The sequence below is a fragment of the Sturnus vulgaris genome, chromosome 2 (genome assembly GCF_052056855.1).
Source record: "Sturnus vulgaris isolate bStuVul1 chromosome 2, bStuVul1.hap1, whole genome shotgun sequence".
In the NCBI taxonomy this organism is placed as follows: domain Eukaryota; kingdom Metazoa; phylum Chordata; class Aves; order Passeriformes; family Sturnidae; genus Sturnus; species Sturnus vulgaris.
This window is the reverse complement of record NC_142244.1, coordinates 8,664,452-8,683,001: the sequence shown is the minus strand read 5'-3', so window position 1 is coordinate 8,683,001 and position 18,550 is coordinate 8,664,452. Positions and strand designations below refer to the sequence as shown.

The following is an 18,550-nucleotide window of genomic DNA, read 5'->3' as shown; positions in this document are numbered from 1 at the left end:
AAACAGCAATTTTTTAATCAATTATAAATGCATCTGTATTGACAGCTATATGGCAGTGCTCCATATTAATTGTAAATTACATAAATTAGCTGATCACTTTTCATATCTTCTATCTGCCTGAATTCCAAGTCTTGTCTTACAAAAGCCAAATAATTGGCATATTGTTTGGAATTTCTTGAGTTTTGGGGCACATATCTGTTCTTAGACAGCAATTGGGCAGAGTTTTTAGCATTCTCTCGTCTATACAGCTCTGTTTTGGTGTTCTCTCATCAAATCTGGCAAGTTTAGAAAACAGTCTTTTCTGCAGTATATACTCTATTTTTAAAAAAATCGTGGCAGTCTTTTTTTTAAATTATTATTAATAATGTAGCTAAAATGCATTTCCTAATGTATTATGTTTAGAAATTGATTGGATTGAAGAAGTAGCTGCAGAGCTGGCACAAGCAATGTGTTTCATTCCAAAGTGTGCACTTTAAAAAATTTCCTTTTGTAGTACTTTTACCTGAGTAGACCCATTTTACCTGAGTGTTAGAGCAGAATTTCATGTCCATTAAGAGTCTAGAAAATTGGGAAGGTAACATTGGATATCTAGGCATGTTAAATTGAAGGTAATGAGGACTGTATTTATTCACAGAAAGAAGCAAATTTTGAGAAATTAACTATAGAGCCTGATGGAACGTAACTAAAAAGGAAAAGACAGTTCCTTAACTTGTAATGGGTTTTTGTCACATTTTCTGATGTTTGCTATAATGTAACTTTTTGATTATACTCTAGGGATTATCCAAGTGCTAAACCTAGAATGTAAAATTATTCTCCTATGCCAAATATAACCAAAGAAGATTAGTAGCTCCAAATTAACTGAGAAATATTTGGTAGCACTCTTAAGAGTAGTCTGAGGGAATGACCAGAAGTTATTCTGCTGTCACTGATCCCTAAATCTTAGTTGACCTTCTTAAATGACTTTCCATCCAGTGAATATAGTTGACATAAAAGTAATTGCAAAGGGTAGTAAAATATGCAATATAAGATAAAAATGAAGTTTTGCAGGATTGAACTTCCTAGATAGATTACAATGCCTTTAAATATTTACCACTGAGTACAAAATAAACTGTTCACATATAATAAATTCATGTTGCATATGAAATTTAATCTGTTTATATGATTTAAATATGCTAAATTACTTTAGTTCTATGTTTTGACTGAGGTACAATGTTATAGTGTAAAAAACGGCTTTTCCTGTGTGTTGTTGGAAGGTAAATATGCAGTTTTAGCAGTTACTGGAAACTTAAAATGTTACTGAAGAAGATAGTTTTTCCTTGGACCTCAAATCCTTAACTCCTTGAGCTTCCAATTGAAAAAGCGATTTGACTAAATTAAAGGCCTTTCTACAACAAAAGAAGCAAAATAAGTTTTTTTGGTGTTTTAATCAGAAAGAATGAATGCTATTTAAAGTTCATAATTATCTGTTGACTGCTTCTCTTCTATCTTCCCCATTGGTAGTGTTTAATTAGCTTTCCTATAACTCTTGCCAGCCTCATTATTAGCACCTGAACCAATGCATGTTTGAAGAGCATATTTGATAACAACCCATACATCAATGGCTTTTTCTTCAAAAGGTTAATTCACCCATGTGTAAGTTTTATACATATTTATTTTTTTTTTTTTTAACTGGGGGAAGGACAGCCTTTAAGATATTAAAGCAATATTACAGCCTGGCTAAGGGCAATTGGTAAGTTTTTTCTGGAAATTGTGTATTGTGTTCTGTTAAATATTCCTTGCCTAGCATCAGTTTTTTCATATTATGGGCAGGAATTACTGACTACAATCAGATAATAAGCAGCTTGACATTTTCTTTTGCATTCCAGAGTATTAGGTACTGTGCAATTTTTATGATTAGCATCCACAATTTTATCTTCATGCTGTTTTACTAAGAAAGTTGAGACAGCATGACAAAGCTTCCCTGATGGAATCTGAGGCTGATGGCACACATTGGCTTCAAAGTTACCTTGGGAAAGAATAGGAAGGGAGAGAGTAAAACAAGGGAAAATTGTTCCCCAGTAACCAGCTGGAAAGAGCAGTGAGGGGAATTCTCTAGGGAAGCATCCTGCCTGATGCCAGAGATGACCAGCTGACCACACTTCTCATAGGGACTCTTTAATATTTTTTCATGGGGTCCAACTCAAGCCTCCCTTTGGCTCTTCTGTTTATGGTGCTCCCATAGTTGGTTGGGACACACATGATGACATGCTGGTGTTTCACAACAAATGTGAAGCTTTATCCATGTAAATTATGGAAATGTGTACTGAGTTTGTAAATGGCTGTTATCTGATGGAGCATTTACCAAGTACCAGAGTAATAAATTATAATTGAGAGGAGAAAGTTAAGGAGACAAGGAGGGCCAGGATGAGTTGGGATACAGAGAGTGGCTGTCACAGCAGCTCAGGGCAACCAGGTGACCAGGCACAGACAGACAAGAGAAAGGCAGGTTACAAAGCAGCTTTTGGAAAGTGTTGACACTGCTTAAACTTACTTCATAATGCTTAAAAAGAAAGTTCTGAATAGGTGTCTCATCATTTCTCTGCTGCCAGGTCATGGAATGCCAACAGTAAGCTAGGGGGAAAAAAATAAATAAAGAGAGTTGTGAGGGGAGGAGAGTTTCTTTTGTTTTTCCCTGGCAGGGAAAATTTTAGTAAATATTTGTGACTGGCTTTTACAGGCCTAAAAGTTGTTCATCTGTTTTTGACCTGTGATAGAGTTACTATTAACGCCCTGAATTTTGGCAGATAAGAGTTTGATAGCTTATGTGCTTCACTCTGAAGCACATTCACTCTTTTCTGACTGTAGGACATGTTAATTTTGTTCCTTTATGGTGGATTCTACAACAAACTTTATAGACACCGAATATTTTAAAGGAGTTAATTTCTCATTTACTCCCACTCTGAGATACCTACCAAGAAACAGGTAAATGCTTTTGCATCTCTAGGTTCCAGTCTACCTGCCAGATCCTCTGACTTTCTGTGCATTGTAACACCATGTACATTTGCAGCTGTTTTGTGCTTGGTTCAGTATTTGCCCCTGAATTTTATTACCTGTATTAACCAGACCTAGAAATCTTCAACCTAGTGTAATTAATTCTTGTGAAGTCACTGCTTTAAATGATCAGATTTTCTTCTGTGAGAATGTCTTGATTATTTTTCTTGGCACCTTTTAAGACAGTGTGGTGTCTCCTGTCCATTTTTTCATCACAGAGACCACCATAATAAATCTGTTTGAGCTGAGCTTTCAGCTCAACAATTCAGAGAGGATGGAGAATAAGGGTAGAGTTGAAGGGGATTAATCACTTTTTCTCACTTTGTATGAGATCCCAGAGAATGTGATTTTGGATACAGTATAGACAGACCATTAAAGAGAGAGATTTTATTTCCAGACTAATAAACTGCTGTGTGGATTGACTTTATTTCCACTGTTGTCATGTGTGCCCTCCGTTTTGAGCAGCAGTCAGTTCATGGTAGACTGGAGTTTTACACTGCTTTGTTTAGTTTCTGGTTGTTTTTGTGGGTTTATTTGTTTCAGGGAGGTTGTTTTGTTCTTGTTTTTGTCAAGGTATTTATGTGGTTAGGTTACACTGTCTAAAAAAATCTAGCTCTTAAACTCTTCTTAAATAAATTTGGCTGATGTTTATATTATGAAAAAAACATATGCAACCGAAATTATATAAAGCCAATATATACACATTTAAGAAATGATGTGAGGATTTTGTTGTTGATTTTGTTTTCTGTTAATACAAGGCTGAAGAGTAATGGAAGTGGGCAGTAAAATACCTGTAACTACCAGTGACCTGCTAGGTTATCAGTGGCCTTTTGTAAAGGATTATTTCTGCATAATATGAAACAAAATAAGATGTAAATAAAGGAACAGTTTAATCTCAGAGGTTGCAGATCCCATCACAGTTTCTGTAAATGTGCATTTGTTGCTTGAATGATTACTGAAGACATTTATATTAATTCACCCCCCAAACTAGACTACTGTTTGTAATTTAGAAGTTTCATTCCTTTTGTTGTAGAACACTGTGCATATGTAGAGCTTTCTATAAATTTTAAGTATTAATAACAGAACAACCTAATAAGGTGCAAAGTGATCTCTCTTCTGCTCCTTAAGCTACTGTTTGAAGGGTCTTATATTAAACAGGGAGATTTGTGGGAAGATTTACCTGGCAGACCCATGATTTGTGTTCTCATCCCTCTTTTTCCATTTCTACACTTACAATAAATCAAACCTAGATACATTAGTGAGCTCTGCTTAGGGGAAAGTACTTGAAAATGTGATATAGCTGAAATAACAGCTATAATGAAGAACATGGAAGGGGTTTTTTGGGTTGGTTTTTTTGTGGTTTTTTTTTTGTTTTGTTTTGGTGTTTTTTGTTTTATTTTGGGGGGGATTTTTTGTGTGTGGTTTTGTTGTTGTTGTTTTTGTGGGGCTTTTTTCACTTCTTTAAGAAGACATAAACAGACAGTACTCAGGAAGATTTCATCTGTTTGTCTTTAGAACAGACCTATCTTTCCAGATACTTTATTCCTCTTCCTCCTGACTTGTGCTTGTCACTCTTCAAAAAAGTTTTCTCTTTGCACTCAGGGCTTGGACTTTGTTTCACTTATCCCAATTCACCCATTTGGTTTCAGTTTCAACTAAATTATGGTATGGCATAGCATATGCAGGTATCCTGTTACATTTCAGCTTATTTTTTATTTTTCACCTGACCAAGTAGTGGGACACCTACTTTTTCACTTGTTCTTCTGTCTGCAGAAGTGCAGCCTCATTCTACCCATCACATAGTTTTTTGCAGTTTGTTTTCAAAATATACTAATATCTCTGTTTGCAATACTGTATTTTTCTGCAGGAACTGTATTAACCTGAAACTTTAGTTTCCATTTCAATATATTTTTTTGTCTTTCTGTATTTCTGAAAGCCTTTGGAATTCCCTAGTACATTCACATGGCATCTGTGCACAATACTGAGATTATGTAGGGAACTTCTGATTTTCTTTGGAATCTAGCTGTATTTTTTCTAACTCCTCCTATACCTCACCAATTTAAACAGACATTAAAATTCAGTACTGCATAGCATTGCTATTCCTAATATCACTAAGCAGTATTTTCAAATGCATATTACAATCAGTATTAACTCCTCCTATTTCAGCTGTGCTATGCTAAAATATACTTTGTAAAAGGAGTTTAGTATAGTGACAGTCTGAGTGGATTCAGCCAGGGTTAAGTCAAGTCATTGCAATAGAAACTATCTATCAGGATATGGGAAAATACCCTTTATAGAAAATACCATTTTCACTGTATGATGAACAAACCATTTTTACTCCAGTGCATATAGTTTTTTTCATTATTTTTAATGGACCTACCATTCTGTTGTTTTTCATGAATCTCTACTGCACCAAGTCGGAATTTTCACTTGGATGAAAATATATGAAGATAGGTTTTGTTGTTTAATTATTCTCAGAACTATCATGTGAGAATTCCAATGCTAATGCAGAAAAAGCAAGAAAATTTAAGAAACAGTGAAATCAGTATGGAAAAATCATCAACCTCAGAGCTGCTAACAAATAAATTATTGCAGCAGTGCACACAAGGGAATTCAGTGTGTCATTTGTTTTCTGAAGACTGGGGACAAAAATAAAGTAATGATGATTGGTTCCTGAACTCTCTAAGTTAGATGCTAGTTTCTCTGAAACCTGTGTCAGTGAAGAGCAAAATGCTTCAGCAAAGAGCTAAATGTAGGCTGCTGAGTGGTGTGCGGCTAAAAAGTTATAATTGAAATTTTCCCATGTGGTTTATACCCACTTATTGAGTCTGTGTTGCTGTATGGGTTAAATTTGTCTCTCAGGAGATATTTTAGCCATGCTGTTGTACCTCAGTGCCTTGTAAGAGTAGGACTGCATGGATTCTTACTGACTGTTATTGGCTGTCCTTTGAACAAGATGCTTTTTTGTTTGACTATATATTGTTTTATCCTTCTACCTATTAGTAATTGTGTCATTTCTACCTGTATTAAAAAATGATTAAATGTATTATGCACCCAAAGTAGAGATTGCAAAGGTAAGAATTCCAGATTTACGAAATGCCAGAATTAAGTTTGCAACCCTAGTCCTCCTTTGTTCCCTTTGTATAGATCTTAATTACCTGAACTATGAGAAATTACGAGAATTCTTTTTTTGTCTAGAACACTATCCTAAAGATGTATCCTCTCACAGGTATAGACATAGTACTTCATACTTTCTCAGTGATGTTTATATTCCTGCATACAACCTGATTTGTGAAATGTTCCCATATTGCTACAATTAGTGTATATATTCATTAAATAACTAATGTATGATATAAGCACAGCTGGACTCATGAACAATTCAAGACTGGGTTTAACAGCAAATTTTTTTAATGAATATTGATCAAAATGTAATTGAGATGTCTGTATAAAATAAACTTCTTACGTAATTTATTTTTTAGCATTTTACTATATATATTAGCCTGTTGTTCTATAAAATAATTTAAAAAAAAACAGTATTTGAGCAAAGAATAAATTGAAGCCAAGAAGTTTAAAAAGATTGACCACAAAATTCTCCAAATCCACATTGTGGAAACATGATAAGGAATAGTCAAAATTACAAAAAGCCTAAGTACTCCGAACTCCAAAATTAGATTATTTCATTGTTCATAACCTCTGTAAAGGCAACCCCACATTTTTGTGTGTGGTGTAGATACAGACTTTAGACAAAAAATGCAAGAGTTTGGGAGAATTGAAACAAATATTTTGATCTTTACAGAAAGATAAGGAAGACCAGTGGCTAGAGAAAAAAGTACAGGGCAGTAGAGACCACATCATCTTAGAGCATCTTCAGTGGACCATGGGTTATGAAGTACAAATTACAGCTGCCAACAGACTGGGTTATTCTGAACCAACATTGTATGAATTCAGCATGCCACCAAAGCCCAACATTATTACAGGTAAGTTAATTTCATCATTTTTTTCTCTCTATTAATTATTTCCAACTCAGTGTATGTAGTTGAGCATAATATAACTGAAGTCTTGGACTGGAAAAACGTGAGACCTCAGGCTTTATTATCATCAAAAATTTGATTCAGGGCCCTTATATGGGACCCTGTCTCCCACTTTTCTCTTAGGAATAAACTAATTTTTAAGTATAGAAGAAACATTGATTTTTCAACCCTGTTGATGAGACTTAACAGTATTTAAGATACACCTGCTTCTCAATTGCCTATTGTCTGGTTAAGCCAGTAATTTGCTGGAATTTTTGATTTTAGTCCCATCTGTGCATGTGCTTTGAGCTACACATGTAATAAAGGCATTTATTTTAGTGTCTGATGGAGTTGACTTCAAATAATCTTCTTTAGATACTGTCTCAATGATTCACCCTAACATAGTGACCAAACAGTCTTCTATGAGGCTGATTTAAAAAAATTGAAATCTGTAGAAACTTTGTTCACATTTTTAAGTGTGTAAATACCACGATTTGAAATTCCACTTAAGAAAAACTGCATTTTAGTTAAGAGTGAGTGTATGAGTTTTAATGCTTCCCAATATGAGGCTTTATTTTGATGCAGCAATGAAAAATCATTTAGTTAACAATAAACCTAAAATAAGATATTTTCTGAAGTATTATAGGTAAGTTTAATTTTTATTAGAAAATGCTATGAGGAAGAGATTTCAAGCTTTTAATTAAAATTATGACCTACATCTTAAATAATTACTTCCAAATTAGATCAGTATCATCATTACCCCTTGAAAAATCAGGTTCTAAATCTCTAACACAGTATTTTCTGACTTCCATTTTTCAAACTATTAGTGCATTAAAATCAACAAAAAACTTGCCAAATAAATACAGTGGCAAATATATTTAAATGTAAACCATTGATATCAATACCTGTATTTTAATATTTTAATCTGAACACTTGACTAACATTGATACAGTGCCAATGAACTGGAATGAGTCATGTACTAGCATGCCATCAGAAAATTTTGATAGAACTGGCTATTTCTTTTTCTTCTGTATTGTGAGTTTCCTTCAAACATATTTTCAGGAAAGTTATCTCAAGATCCCTGTAAGATTTTTGAATATTCCATAGCACCTTTTTTTTTTTTTTTAATATTGGGAGCATCCTTACCTTTTATTTTTTGAAAAGAAAAGGCATTTGTAATTCATTCAGATCCAGTTCTAGTACAAATATTTGTTTTATGCACTTGAATTGAAGTAAAGTTGATTTGCATCTTGATTGAAATTCAGGGTCTCAATAGGTTCTGTGTACTTGTTTTTAAACAGGCAGGGCCTTGTGATTGCCATCATTCAGAAATAAAATTTCCCATGATTGAAAAAGAAAAGAGAAAAATAGATGTAGGGAAACTCATTGTCTCAAGGAAATAAAAATACCTGTCAAGTAAAAAATAAGTAAAAACTTACTTAGGGAAGGGATAAGCCATTTTTCAATTTTGCATATTTGAAACAAAAAAATTACCTCTTTTGCAATGTATTCTAACTTTAACCTTTTATAATTATGTAAACTACTCCTACTATTGCCACAGCTGCTGTAGCAGAGAAACTTAATTCTCCTCTGTAAATTATAACATAGGTGGTCTCTAGACATTCAAGTAAAAAGTAGCTTAGTTAATTTAATTTCAGAAGAAAGATAGAACATTTCTCTCTAAAAACAGTTTTATAGGTGCTTAGGGGCTTTTTCCTTTCAGTGCTCTCCCATAACCTCTAAGTACTTGTTAGAAGTCTGTTACACTATTTAACTTCAAGTCTTCTTTATATGAATCACTACTGCAATTATGATTGTGGAACTAATTAGTTTCCTTGACAACTGTTTTTTCAAAGCCTGAAAAAGAGTGTGAAATTCCCATCATAAGAACATTCTGTAGGCAATTTTTAAAAGTATGTCAAAAGAAATTTAGAATCAGTGGAACATTAATGTTCATATTCATGAGTCAGCATGATTATCTTGTTTTGAAATGATATAATCACAATATAATATTATATGCATATATACATAATGCTGCAAAAATGTGAATGTAATCTATTAAAACTTAATAGATTTTGTTGATAAAATGCTTAAGTTTGAGTAGAAATATTCTTTCTGGTGTCAGTTAACTCTGATGATGCAGTATTTGTTTGAGGCTTTGATAATAACAGCTGGGTGCCTACAGATTAGTTTTAAAAAGGACATAGGCAACAAGAATGAAACTGGGTAGACTTTTGAATGAAATCTGCATCATTTTTCCTGTGGTCTTTTAAGAGCTACAGTAACTGAGGTTCCTTTCATATTATTAATGTATTTATTAGAAAAGCCTCTATGACTCCTGAAGGTCTTCATCTGTATTTGCCCAAATCTGTGGCACTTCAGCTGAATGGAGTGTTTATGCCTGGCTCTAAATTTAAACAGAAATAAATCTGTAGACCCTATGTATGCAATCTCATTAATATTACTTATCCCAGGAGAATTTTGCCATCCCCTAAGTATCTAACATAATACCCTGGTGAGGTGTGTGCAAGCTAATGCAATGAATCAGAGAACTGAAGGGAGATGGGAGCAAGGATATGTTGGTTGTCCTTCAGTGGGTGCTTAGTAGAGAAATAGGAGTTGTCACAAGATATAAAACTTTGCTTCTAAATTCTGCAGAAGGAGCTTGTTTGTGCTTTCAAAAGCCATAGGATATCAGGCAGGAGTCGTAATCCCTGAGGACAGGAACTGGAAGCCAAAACTCTACTTATGTGAATATACAGCTCCTGTGGGCACTGAATCCACAGCCTCTGCTTCCTAGGGAAGTGTGCAAGTACCAGCTCCTGGCTGCAAGTCAAATGCCATGATAATACAATATGATGATCTTCTCGTAATAGTCTTAGGTCTGGGAAGGAGCTTGAGGCTGCAAATTGCTCTCTGGCAGCAGGGAGGTGCATAAATGAGACAGACATTACTTTAAATTTTCACTTGGCTGGCCTCAGCAGCCTCCAAATGTACATCTACTTTATTTCATAGCATGTGTTCCTAGGCCTGTAGCACAGTATCCATTCACTGAGTCTCTCACATTTGTGATTAGTTCCTCACAATTTGTAATCCTTTTAATGAAAGTTTCTTGGTTTTCTAAAGGGTTTACCAGTGGAAACTTGCACTGACTTTGAGAAATTCCCAGCAAACCTTCTTAAAATATTTTGCTTTAAATAATTGAATGTATAGTTTTATTCATGTATGTATGTAGATATAGATAGATAGACATAGATAGAGATAGAGATGATAGATATAGGTATAGATATAGATATATAGATATAGATATACATACATATATATATATTAGTGAATATTATATCTATGTATCTATAGATACACCATTTTCCTTCCTACTTTTTTGAGTTGTTTTTTGTGGCCAAATTTCTATATCTGTATTTCACATTTCACTTAGGCATATTAACATATATTTTAGACTCATACTTGGGGAGTGACACAGTCTTAAATGTAGCACCTTTTGTGTTCCAAAATCACACTAGGGATGTCAGCTAGCAAAACTTACAGGCAGGTACAACTTTAACCTCAGTATGTTTGCCTCTGAGTGAGGTATTTATCACAGTTTTAGTGCTGATTTGTAATGTTTCATAAGGTTTTCTTCTGGCTTATCTATACTGCTAAGCTTCTAGTCCTGTGGGATTCTCAAAGGAGCTGTGTGCTTTAGCTCTTTATCCATGTTAGGAGAGCATGGACTAACCTCTGCAGCCACAAAAACCCCTGGGAACAGCTAAAGTCCATTAGCTCCCAGAGCTGACTCCACAGCTCATTTGCCTGGGCCCTTTCACTCTTACTCTACAGTGATAAAGAAGACAGAGATCCTGTCTTTGTACCCCACAACTGGCACAAAAATATCTAAATCTGTTGTCATTCTGAACTATTACAGTTGCAACCTAAAAACACATGTACAGGTATATACTTAATCTCAAAAGAAGACGGAATGGAAGGTGCTAAAAAGATCCTTTCTGCAGGTGTTAAATATATTTTCAGGAATTATCAGAAGATTTATGAAGATGCCATTTTCCAAAGGCTCTTACCCAGTTAGTACTGTTACTTTGAAAGGGCAGTAGGTATATTAAAAATGGTTGCAAGTTGTGTTTTATCACAATTTTTTTTCTTCTTCACTAGAAGTTAATAACTTGGTACAATAGTGGGAAAATCAAAAGAAAAAACCAACATTTGGGGATATCAAGAGCCTCTTAGATTCATTTTTCTTACTTTGTTATATTGGATGTTTGAGGGTGGTTTTTTGTTGTTGTTTGTTTCCAATACTGCATGAACTGTGAGAGTAAAATTTTATTTCTATGCCTGAAAATGTTGTAATCCCTTCAACATCTTGTTTGGCTTTTTTTTCTGTGAATGTTTATCACCGCCCTTTAAATCACATAGTGGGAGGCAAAAGAGGGACAATAATATATAGTATTTAGCAAAAAGCAAAAGATGCAAAGATGATAATCACCATGTCAAATATGATTCTTGTCAGTAGCTTTTGCAAAAGTACAATGGGATCTGCAGTGGGCTTGATGTGAATGAAAAATAAGAGTAGCTCTTATAATTCCTTCAAGTATGTGTATATATATTTGGATTTCCATTTATGTATATACATTTTATGATGTATTACTAGAACTTTTGAGCTATATGGAAAGTGTTTTGTTAGAATAGAGGCTAGGATAAGGTTTTTCATCCAGAAACTCAAAATTACTAATTACAGCAAAACAGGAACAAATTTCCCTGATTCTCACAGTTTTCTTTCAGGGCAAGTATTTTCCTTAAATTTTGCTCTCAGTCAAGCAATTAGGTGACCTTTTAGGGATAGCAATAAATGCTATATGATGCCATCTGTGTGGCTGAGACAGGTTTTGTTCCTGTCACCTCTTGCAGTCCAAGAGCATATTCTCTAGCTGCACCCTATCTCTCACACCCCTTCAACCCCTGGGCAGTTCCCCCAGCTCTGAAGGGCAAACCCCCTTTCTCTGAAGGCTTGACTCACCCCTGACCATGCATCCACTAAGAGAAGCCAAAAAGCCACCTTCCTCACTCCTGTTCTGTTCTCTACCACAAAACTATGTCATATTTGTTGGCATGTTCCGATGGGCAAACTTCCAAACTGAACAACTCTTGTGTCCTTTGAAACACTTCCCCTAGATTTTAAACCATTTCATATCTGTTTGAAATCAGATTTTATGTGATTATAAGCAAGCCCTAAGGTCAGTGTATCACATGAGAGCAGGCTGGCATGGCCAAGGCCTGTGCTGTCATTTCCATTAACCTTTCTTGCCTCCAGAGCACATTGCTGCCTCTTATTAAACTTGGTGTCCAACAGGACCCCCAGGGCCTTTTCTGCAAAGCTGCTTTCCAGCTGGGTGGCTTTTAGCTATTAACCAGGATTGCTTTTTCCCAGGGGCAGAGGTTTGCACTTTCTCTTGTTGAACTTCCTGATGTTCCATCAGCCCATTTCTCTGGCCTGCCAAGGTCCCTCTGGGTGAAAACACAACCCTCTGGTTCCTCAGCCACCCCTCTGAGGTGTGTGTCATCAGAAAAGATGCTGAGGGTCCTCTGAACCTCATCACCCAAATTATTGATGATATTGAACAGGATTGAAACCCATATTGACCCTCCATTTGGCTCCTGTTCTAAATTCTAGGAAAAGTTATGTTTAATCATTAAATTAAAGTTAGGGGAGTTGTGGAGACTTTTAGTCTTCTTTTGTATTCTCTTTCCATAAAAAAAGCTAGAAAGGCTGCCAGCAGGTACTTGAACCAGGACCAAATGTCATCACTTCTGTCTTACAAATTGCCTGCTTAAATCTCCATAAAAAGACTGTAGAACTTTTCAGGATTGGCCTGATTTTAAGCCTATGGTTTATGTCTACACTGCCTTTCTATGTGTGTGTGTGTGTACATTGACAAACATCCATCAGTTTGTCACTTAATTTGTCAGAGAATGGAGACTTCAAAATTTAAACATTTCTGTAATTTCTTAATAAAGTCTTACCTGAGAATAGAAGTAAAGTTCTCTGTAGTGCAGTAGGCAAAATACTGTTTTAAACTCTCACGCACTTCTAACAATTGGAGTGATTTGGAAAAGAGTTGAAAATTTGAAAAGTTGTTGAAATTTTCTGACCCTTGATCCTACACCAACCTGGACAGCCGCAGTAAATTTAAACCACAAAAGAGAAAGAAAAAATACAGAGAAAGTTTGGAAGGTTTTCACAGTTAAAATTTCCATTCCACAGATCTGAAACTTTAAGTCAATAATTAATATCTCTTTTGTAAGACTCTGTGCATTATAGGATTTCTCAGTCTGTCTCTACAAATCTGACTAGTTAGGGTTTTAGCTAAATCTAAAATGAAGAACAAAATGCAGGAGTCAAAAAGGAAAGCCTGTGGGATGTCAGTATCCCTGGAGCTCTGATCATATTCCCAAGGCAAGAAAGAGCTGCAGCATTATCCTTGTGAAGTTACCTGACTCATTTTCTCATAGGCTGAAGGATATTGTAATTCCAAAATAAGGATTTGAAAGTGAAGGCTTTCGTCTGACTTTTTTTTCAGATCATAATCCTGAGCTAAAATTGTAAAGTAAATTCTTCAGCCAGTATTGCTGTGATGAAAGAACAGTTTTGTTATTTCATTTTATGAAGAGAAAAGAGAGATGAAATGTATCTTTGAGATCTCCTGCTTTGAGAAAAGAAGTCGGCAGGTCTTACACCAATCAGATTAATTAATATCTAAAACTTCAGAAAGATAATAGCCCCCACAAAACCTATTTGGTTTTGTTTTGCAAATCAGTACTAGAATATTTGAATAAAAGCTGTTTCTCATAAAATCCTGGAGATGATAATTGTCGAAAGTGTTAGGGCATGTTCTTGCTCTAGGCTAAAACCAGCTGTTTGCTCCATTCTCTGCAAAGACTAAAGTTATTACATGAAAAGGGACAGAAATCCTTCACTAAAATTGATAGAACTTATTTGATAAGAATCAGAGAGAGACACAAAAAGGCTTTCACCATCAAAGATGTTAACAGGAAAAAAAATACACTATTTTTTTAATATAATCTAATTCTTATGGTACAGCTATCACAGACATTAACTACCACTGAATAACAGAGGAGCAGCAATCAAAGAGCTATTCTGTATTCTCAGAATTTCTGCTTCAAAAGGAATTTAATGTTTTTCTTTTATCATATGAATTTTAGTTTGGTTATCTTTTTAAATGCTGTGAAGAAAAAAAGAAAATCACTACAGATGTTGAATGTTGAAGTGCAAGGCCACAGTTTATAAGTATGGTACTCTAATCCTTATTATTTGTTGCAGGTAATTGCTAGCGTTATGATGCTTTCTAATTAAAATAACCCTGAGTGCCAATTAAAAGAGGAATATACATTCTCTAAAAATATTTTAAAGCTGAATTATGGAAGTAAATGTGGAAGCTTAATGTGCTCGAGATTTGTGGGGTTTTTCTTCTATGAGTGTATGGATCAAACTATTTAAGTCTTAACAAAAAGAAGTGGTTGTGAATTTTGAATGGCTTAAACACAATATGTATCATTGAAAACACCACAGTAGACATACAGTAGAGGATGGAATAATGTCCATAATTGTTCTTAGTTTATTTATATTGCTGTCTTTTCTACTTGATAGTTATCTACATATGATAGTTATCAGGCAGGTGTTTGAGCAAGAACAGAGACATTTGTGTTATAAGAAGATAATGCATTGGTTAAATATTATGTATACAAGACTATATTTAACTTTACAGTTTTCATCTGCTTCCATTGCAGTTTCTTAAATCAGTTTTAAAGTAAAGGTTTAACAAAGGTTATTGCTTATACTGCATAAGGTTTTATACATTTTAATTTCTTTTGAAGTCTTTTTCAAAATATTAGTTGAACACTGGTTTTAGTCATTACCAGTATAATTATTGTGTCACTGTAGATGGAAAAAAAATCTAGTCAATACACTGTATATTGCCTAAATTTTACTGTATTATTTGCCTAAAAGTGAACCTTCAATATAAATATTTGTAGAAAAAAATTATTCAAACTTTGTAATTTTAAACAGACATACTGTGAAGTTGTGAATGTCTAAGAAGCAACTTTGTTCCCACCCCAGTGTCAAAGTCAATATCAAATTACCCAGCTGGATGTGCTAATTGCATGGGTCATTCATATTTTAATTGGACCCGTGTCCATATTATTGAAGCTAGTTTTCACTGTGGCCCATTGTGAACTCCTGCAATAATTCAGGAACAAGATAAAGCCATTAGCAAGGAGAAACAGATAAGTTTGTCTCTTCTTGTGTATGATTGGATCCTTTGGTTTTTTATGTTATGTGGCAGTTCTGTGAGTTCCAACTACCTCCAGCATAAAAGCCAAAATTGCTTTTAGATTGGGCTTAGCTGAATGGTCTCAAGGGGAAGCAAGAAACATGCTTCAAGTTAAGCACTTAAATAAATTGTTTTAAAATTAGACCAGACAGTTTGCTAATTTGACTGCTGTGGAGGACCACATTACTGCTATCAAAGTACACCTTTTCCACAGTTTTATTACTGTGGAAAAGATTTAGATTTGGGCAGGGTACTTCAGTGGTTGCCATTCCATCTGTGCTTTAATCATAATTTGATGTTTCTGTTAGAGCAATGTCTTTCAAGTGACTGTCTTTGGCATAATGTAAATATTAATTTTTTTCTCTTTTTTTCTTTCCCACTGTCACTTTTTTTTTTCCTTTTGATACTTTCTTTTTCATATTGTCTCAACTTTTCCACTTTTTTTTCCCTAAAATTTACTTTTTTTTCACACTCTTGATTTTCTATAACAATTCTTATACACACAGACAGATGCTGTGAAGCTACTAGACGTGAAAATGGAGGCCAGTCCCTGCAGCTGAGTGCTGCTGTTTTCTTTCTCATTGTAGCCATAAGTTTCTGGTGCATGTTTTTATACTGTTGATGATAAGGCAAGCAATATGGATTCTTCCTATCTCTCATAATTTTTTATTTGTGGGAAAATAAACACAGACCTTAAAAAAATTTGTATAGGTCTTCCAAAGTTTCCATTCCTAGTAAAGGTCCTAAATAGTGTAATTACTTCAGTCTGTATGTGCAAAATTCTTCACTGGGCTCTGTGGAAGCCTGGTGAGTTTTGTGATAAATTTAACAGATGATGTTTGACACTCCAGTCTGACAGAACATGGAGAATCTGACTTACTGAATTTGATCAACGTGATTTGATTCTGTTTTCTTAACTAGGTTTTTATTATAAGAAATCCATGCAGACACCATTGTCAGGTGCATGGCTTTCAAGGTACACCACCAATTCATCTTTCAGGAAAGTATTTCCATTTTGTCTATTAATCCTTTGCAAAGGGTTGTCCTTGCACTGGTTCCTGACACAAGGTACTTAAAACTTTATGCTTAATAAAAACTGTTCAAGTCCAGGCTGGATGGAGCTCTGAGAAACCTGGTCTAGTGGAAGGTGTCCCTGTCCACAGCAGAGGGTTGAATGGTCTTTAAGGTCCCTCCCAACCCAGGCCATTCTCTGGTTCTGTCAATATAGACATGTTTTGTACTTTTAATAGATTTTAACAAGCGTGTCTTCTCTAACTAATTATTCGTGAATTGTTTTAGTTGGTAATGTTTCATTTGAAATACTTTTTCTGTGCCTCTCCACTGCCATGCCTCAGCAGAAAAAATAGGTCTCTGCCCACGAAGGTCACTTCTTGTGACTGCAAAGGTGCCACGTTTCATTTCATGGCATCTGTTGGACTTGAAAGCTCCAGGGGTTCAATTTTGACCTGTAGTAAAAATGGAAAAAGCTTTTCTTTTTCCTGTTTTACATATTAAAAGCATGGCTTATGAGCTCTGCAGCAGTGTGTGCAAAACCTCAGGAAAAAGATTTTATTTAATAAGAGTCCATATAGATATTTTATTGCATATATTTGATTGAAAAAATTATGTAATTTTCTAGGTTTATGGTTCATTTCTCTGTTACATACAAAATAACCCGAGAAAGCAATGCACTTTACAGCTAAGGCAGAATTAAATATTTATTTTTAGACTGTACCCTTCAAATTGTTACTAAATATAACAAATATGATAAATTAACTGTATATGTTGATTTTTTTCCTCCTCATAGTTCACACCTTTTGGGATCTAAAAAAATTATCTTACAAATTAGAAATTATTTGGTCAAATTTAAGTATCTGTATATCTTCACTCAGATAAGGAATTTTCTTATTTCTCAGAAATATTGATTATGATGATTTTTGCCAGTTTTGAAAGACTTTTGAAGTCTTTACTTTAGGACATCATTAATAAAACTATCCTCATTTAAACCAGCTAACAGTCATTTTAGAAAATTGGACTATGTCACAAGTAAGATGTCTTCAGAATGCATGTGTGTAAGTCTACAGACTAGTTTATTGACAGAAATACTTTTTAAAATAATTCACATATGTAATGTAATGAAGTAGCTGGAATTGAAAAGATTGCTGTCTGGAAAACACTGGTTTCATTATGATCTGCAGAAAAGCTCTCACTGTAAAGTTGAGCCACTAATCCATCCATGGCTATTGCCACTGTGTTCTGTCATTTTAATTTAATGTCATGACATTACTTTGAAATAAATTACATTGATGAGTGCCTGACATGTATGGTAAAGAAAGACATTTTCTCTTCTAATTTTGTAGGAGTTGAAACTTTGGGCTCCTATTTCGGGTCAGTCAGATGAAAGCTGTGCACAATCAATGTGAATATATATATTGACTTTGTAATTTCGTTGTATAGGTGTTCTTCCAATATATACTATAAATTTTTTAAATGATTAAGTGCTTATTGAACCAAGAGATGTAACTAATGAAGGCTAGATAATATTTGTAATGAAATTTTTCATTTTAAGTATGTTACGGCAGATTTGGAATTACTTGCTACACATAAGTCACCAAAAACTTTCAGTCCCAAGAACAGATTTTCAATTGAGTGTAACTCGGACAAGTGCTGTTGCTAATGCTAAATATTTTTTTTTAGTGGAAGGATCACCTTGGGCAGGAACTTTTGCAAGAGGTTTTATTTTTTTCTCTTACCATTCTGAAAACCCAGATAGTAAAAATGTTGTTATCACTGATGTCACTATTGCCTTTTGTGGTAACAAAACAGATAAAAAATGCAAGGATATCTCTACTTGCCACCCAAGAAGCAATGATTGGCCAATATTTGCAGAGTAGATGCTGTAGTAGATGCTAAGGGAGAAAGAAACCCACAGTACAAGCACACTACAAACTGCTGCTGGGAGATCTTTCTCAGTCTGCTGGAGCTCAGTGGTGCACAAACTCTGGGACTCCCTTTTGGCCCAGGGAAGCAGCAAATTCTTTCTAGGGGCTCCTCGTTGCAGTCACATCCCCTTTGCATTCTGATCCCTCTGTAAGACAGGCACTTCATGCACACGAGGGAGCAGAATCTTCTCTTGTGGACGCATAGTTG

At 34.8% G+C, this 18,550-nt stretch overlaps 1 protein-coding gene across 1 annotated transcript in view; it reads left to right on the top strand.

Moving 5' to 3' along the window:
* NCAM2 (neural cell adhesion molecule 2) overlaps positions 1–18,550 on the top strand; it is a 261,608-nt gene that overhangs the window by 224,357 nt on the left and 18,701 nt on the right. The window contains exon 15 of the mRNA XM_088157760.1: positions 6,827–7,007. Coding sequence (XP_088013886.1) covers positions 6,827–7,007 — 181 coding nt within the window. The remainder of the gene's footprint in view (positions 1–6,826; positions 7,008–18,550) is intronic.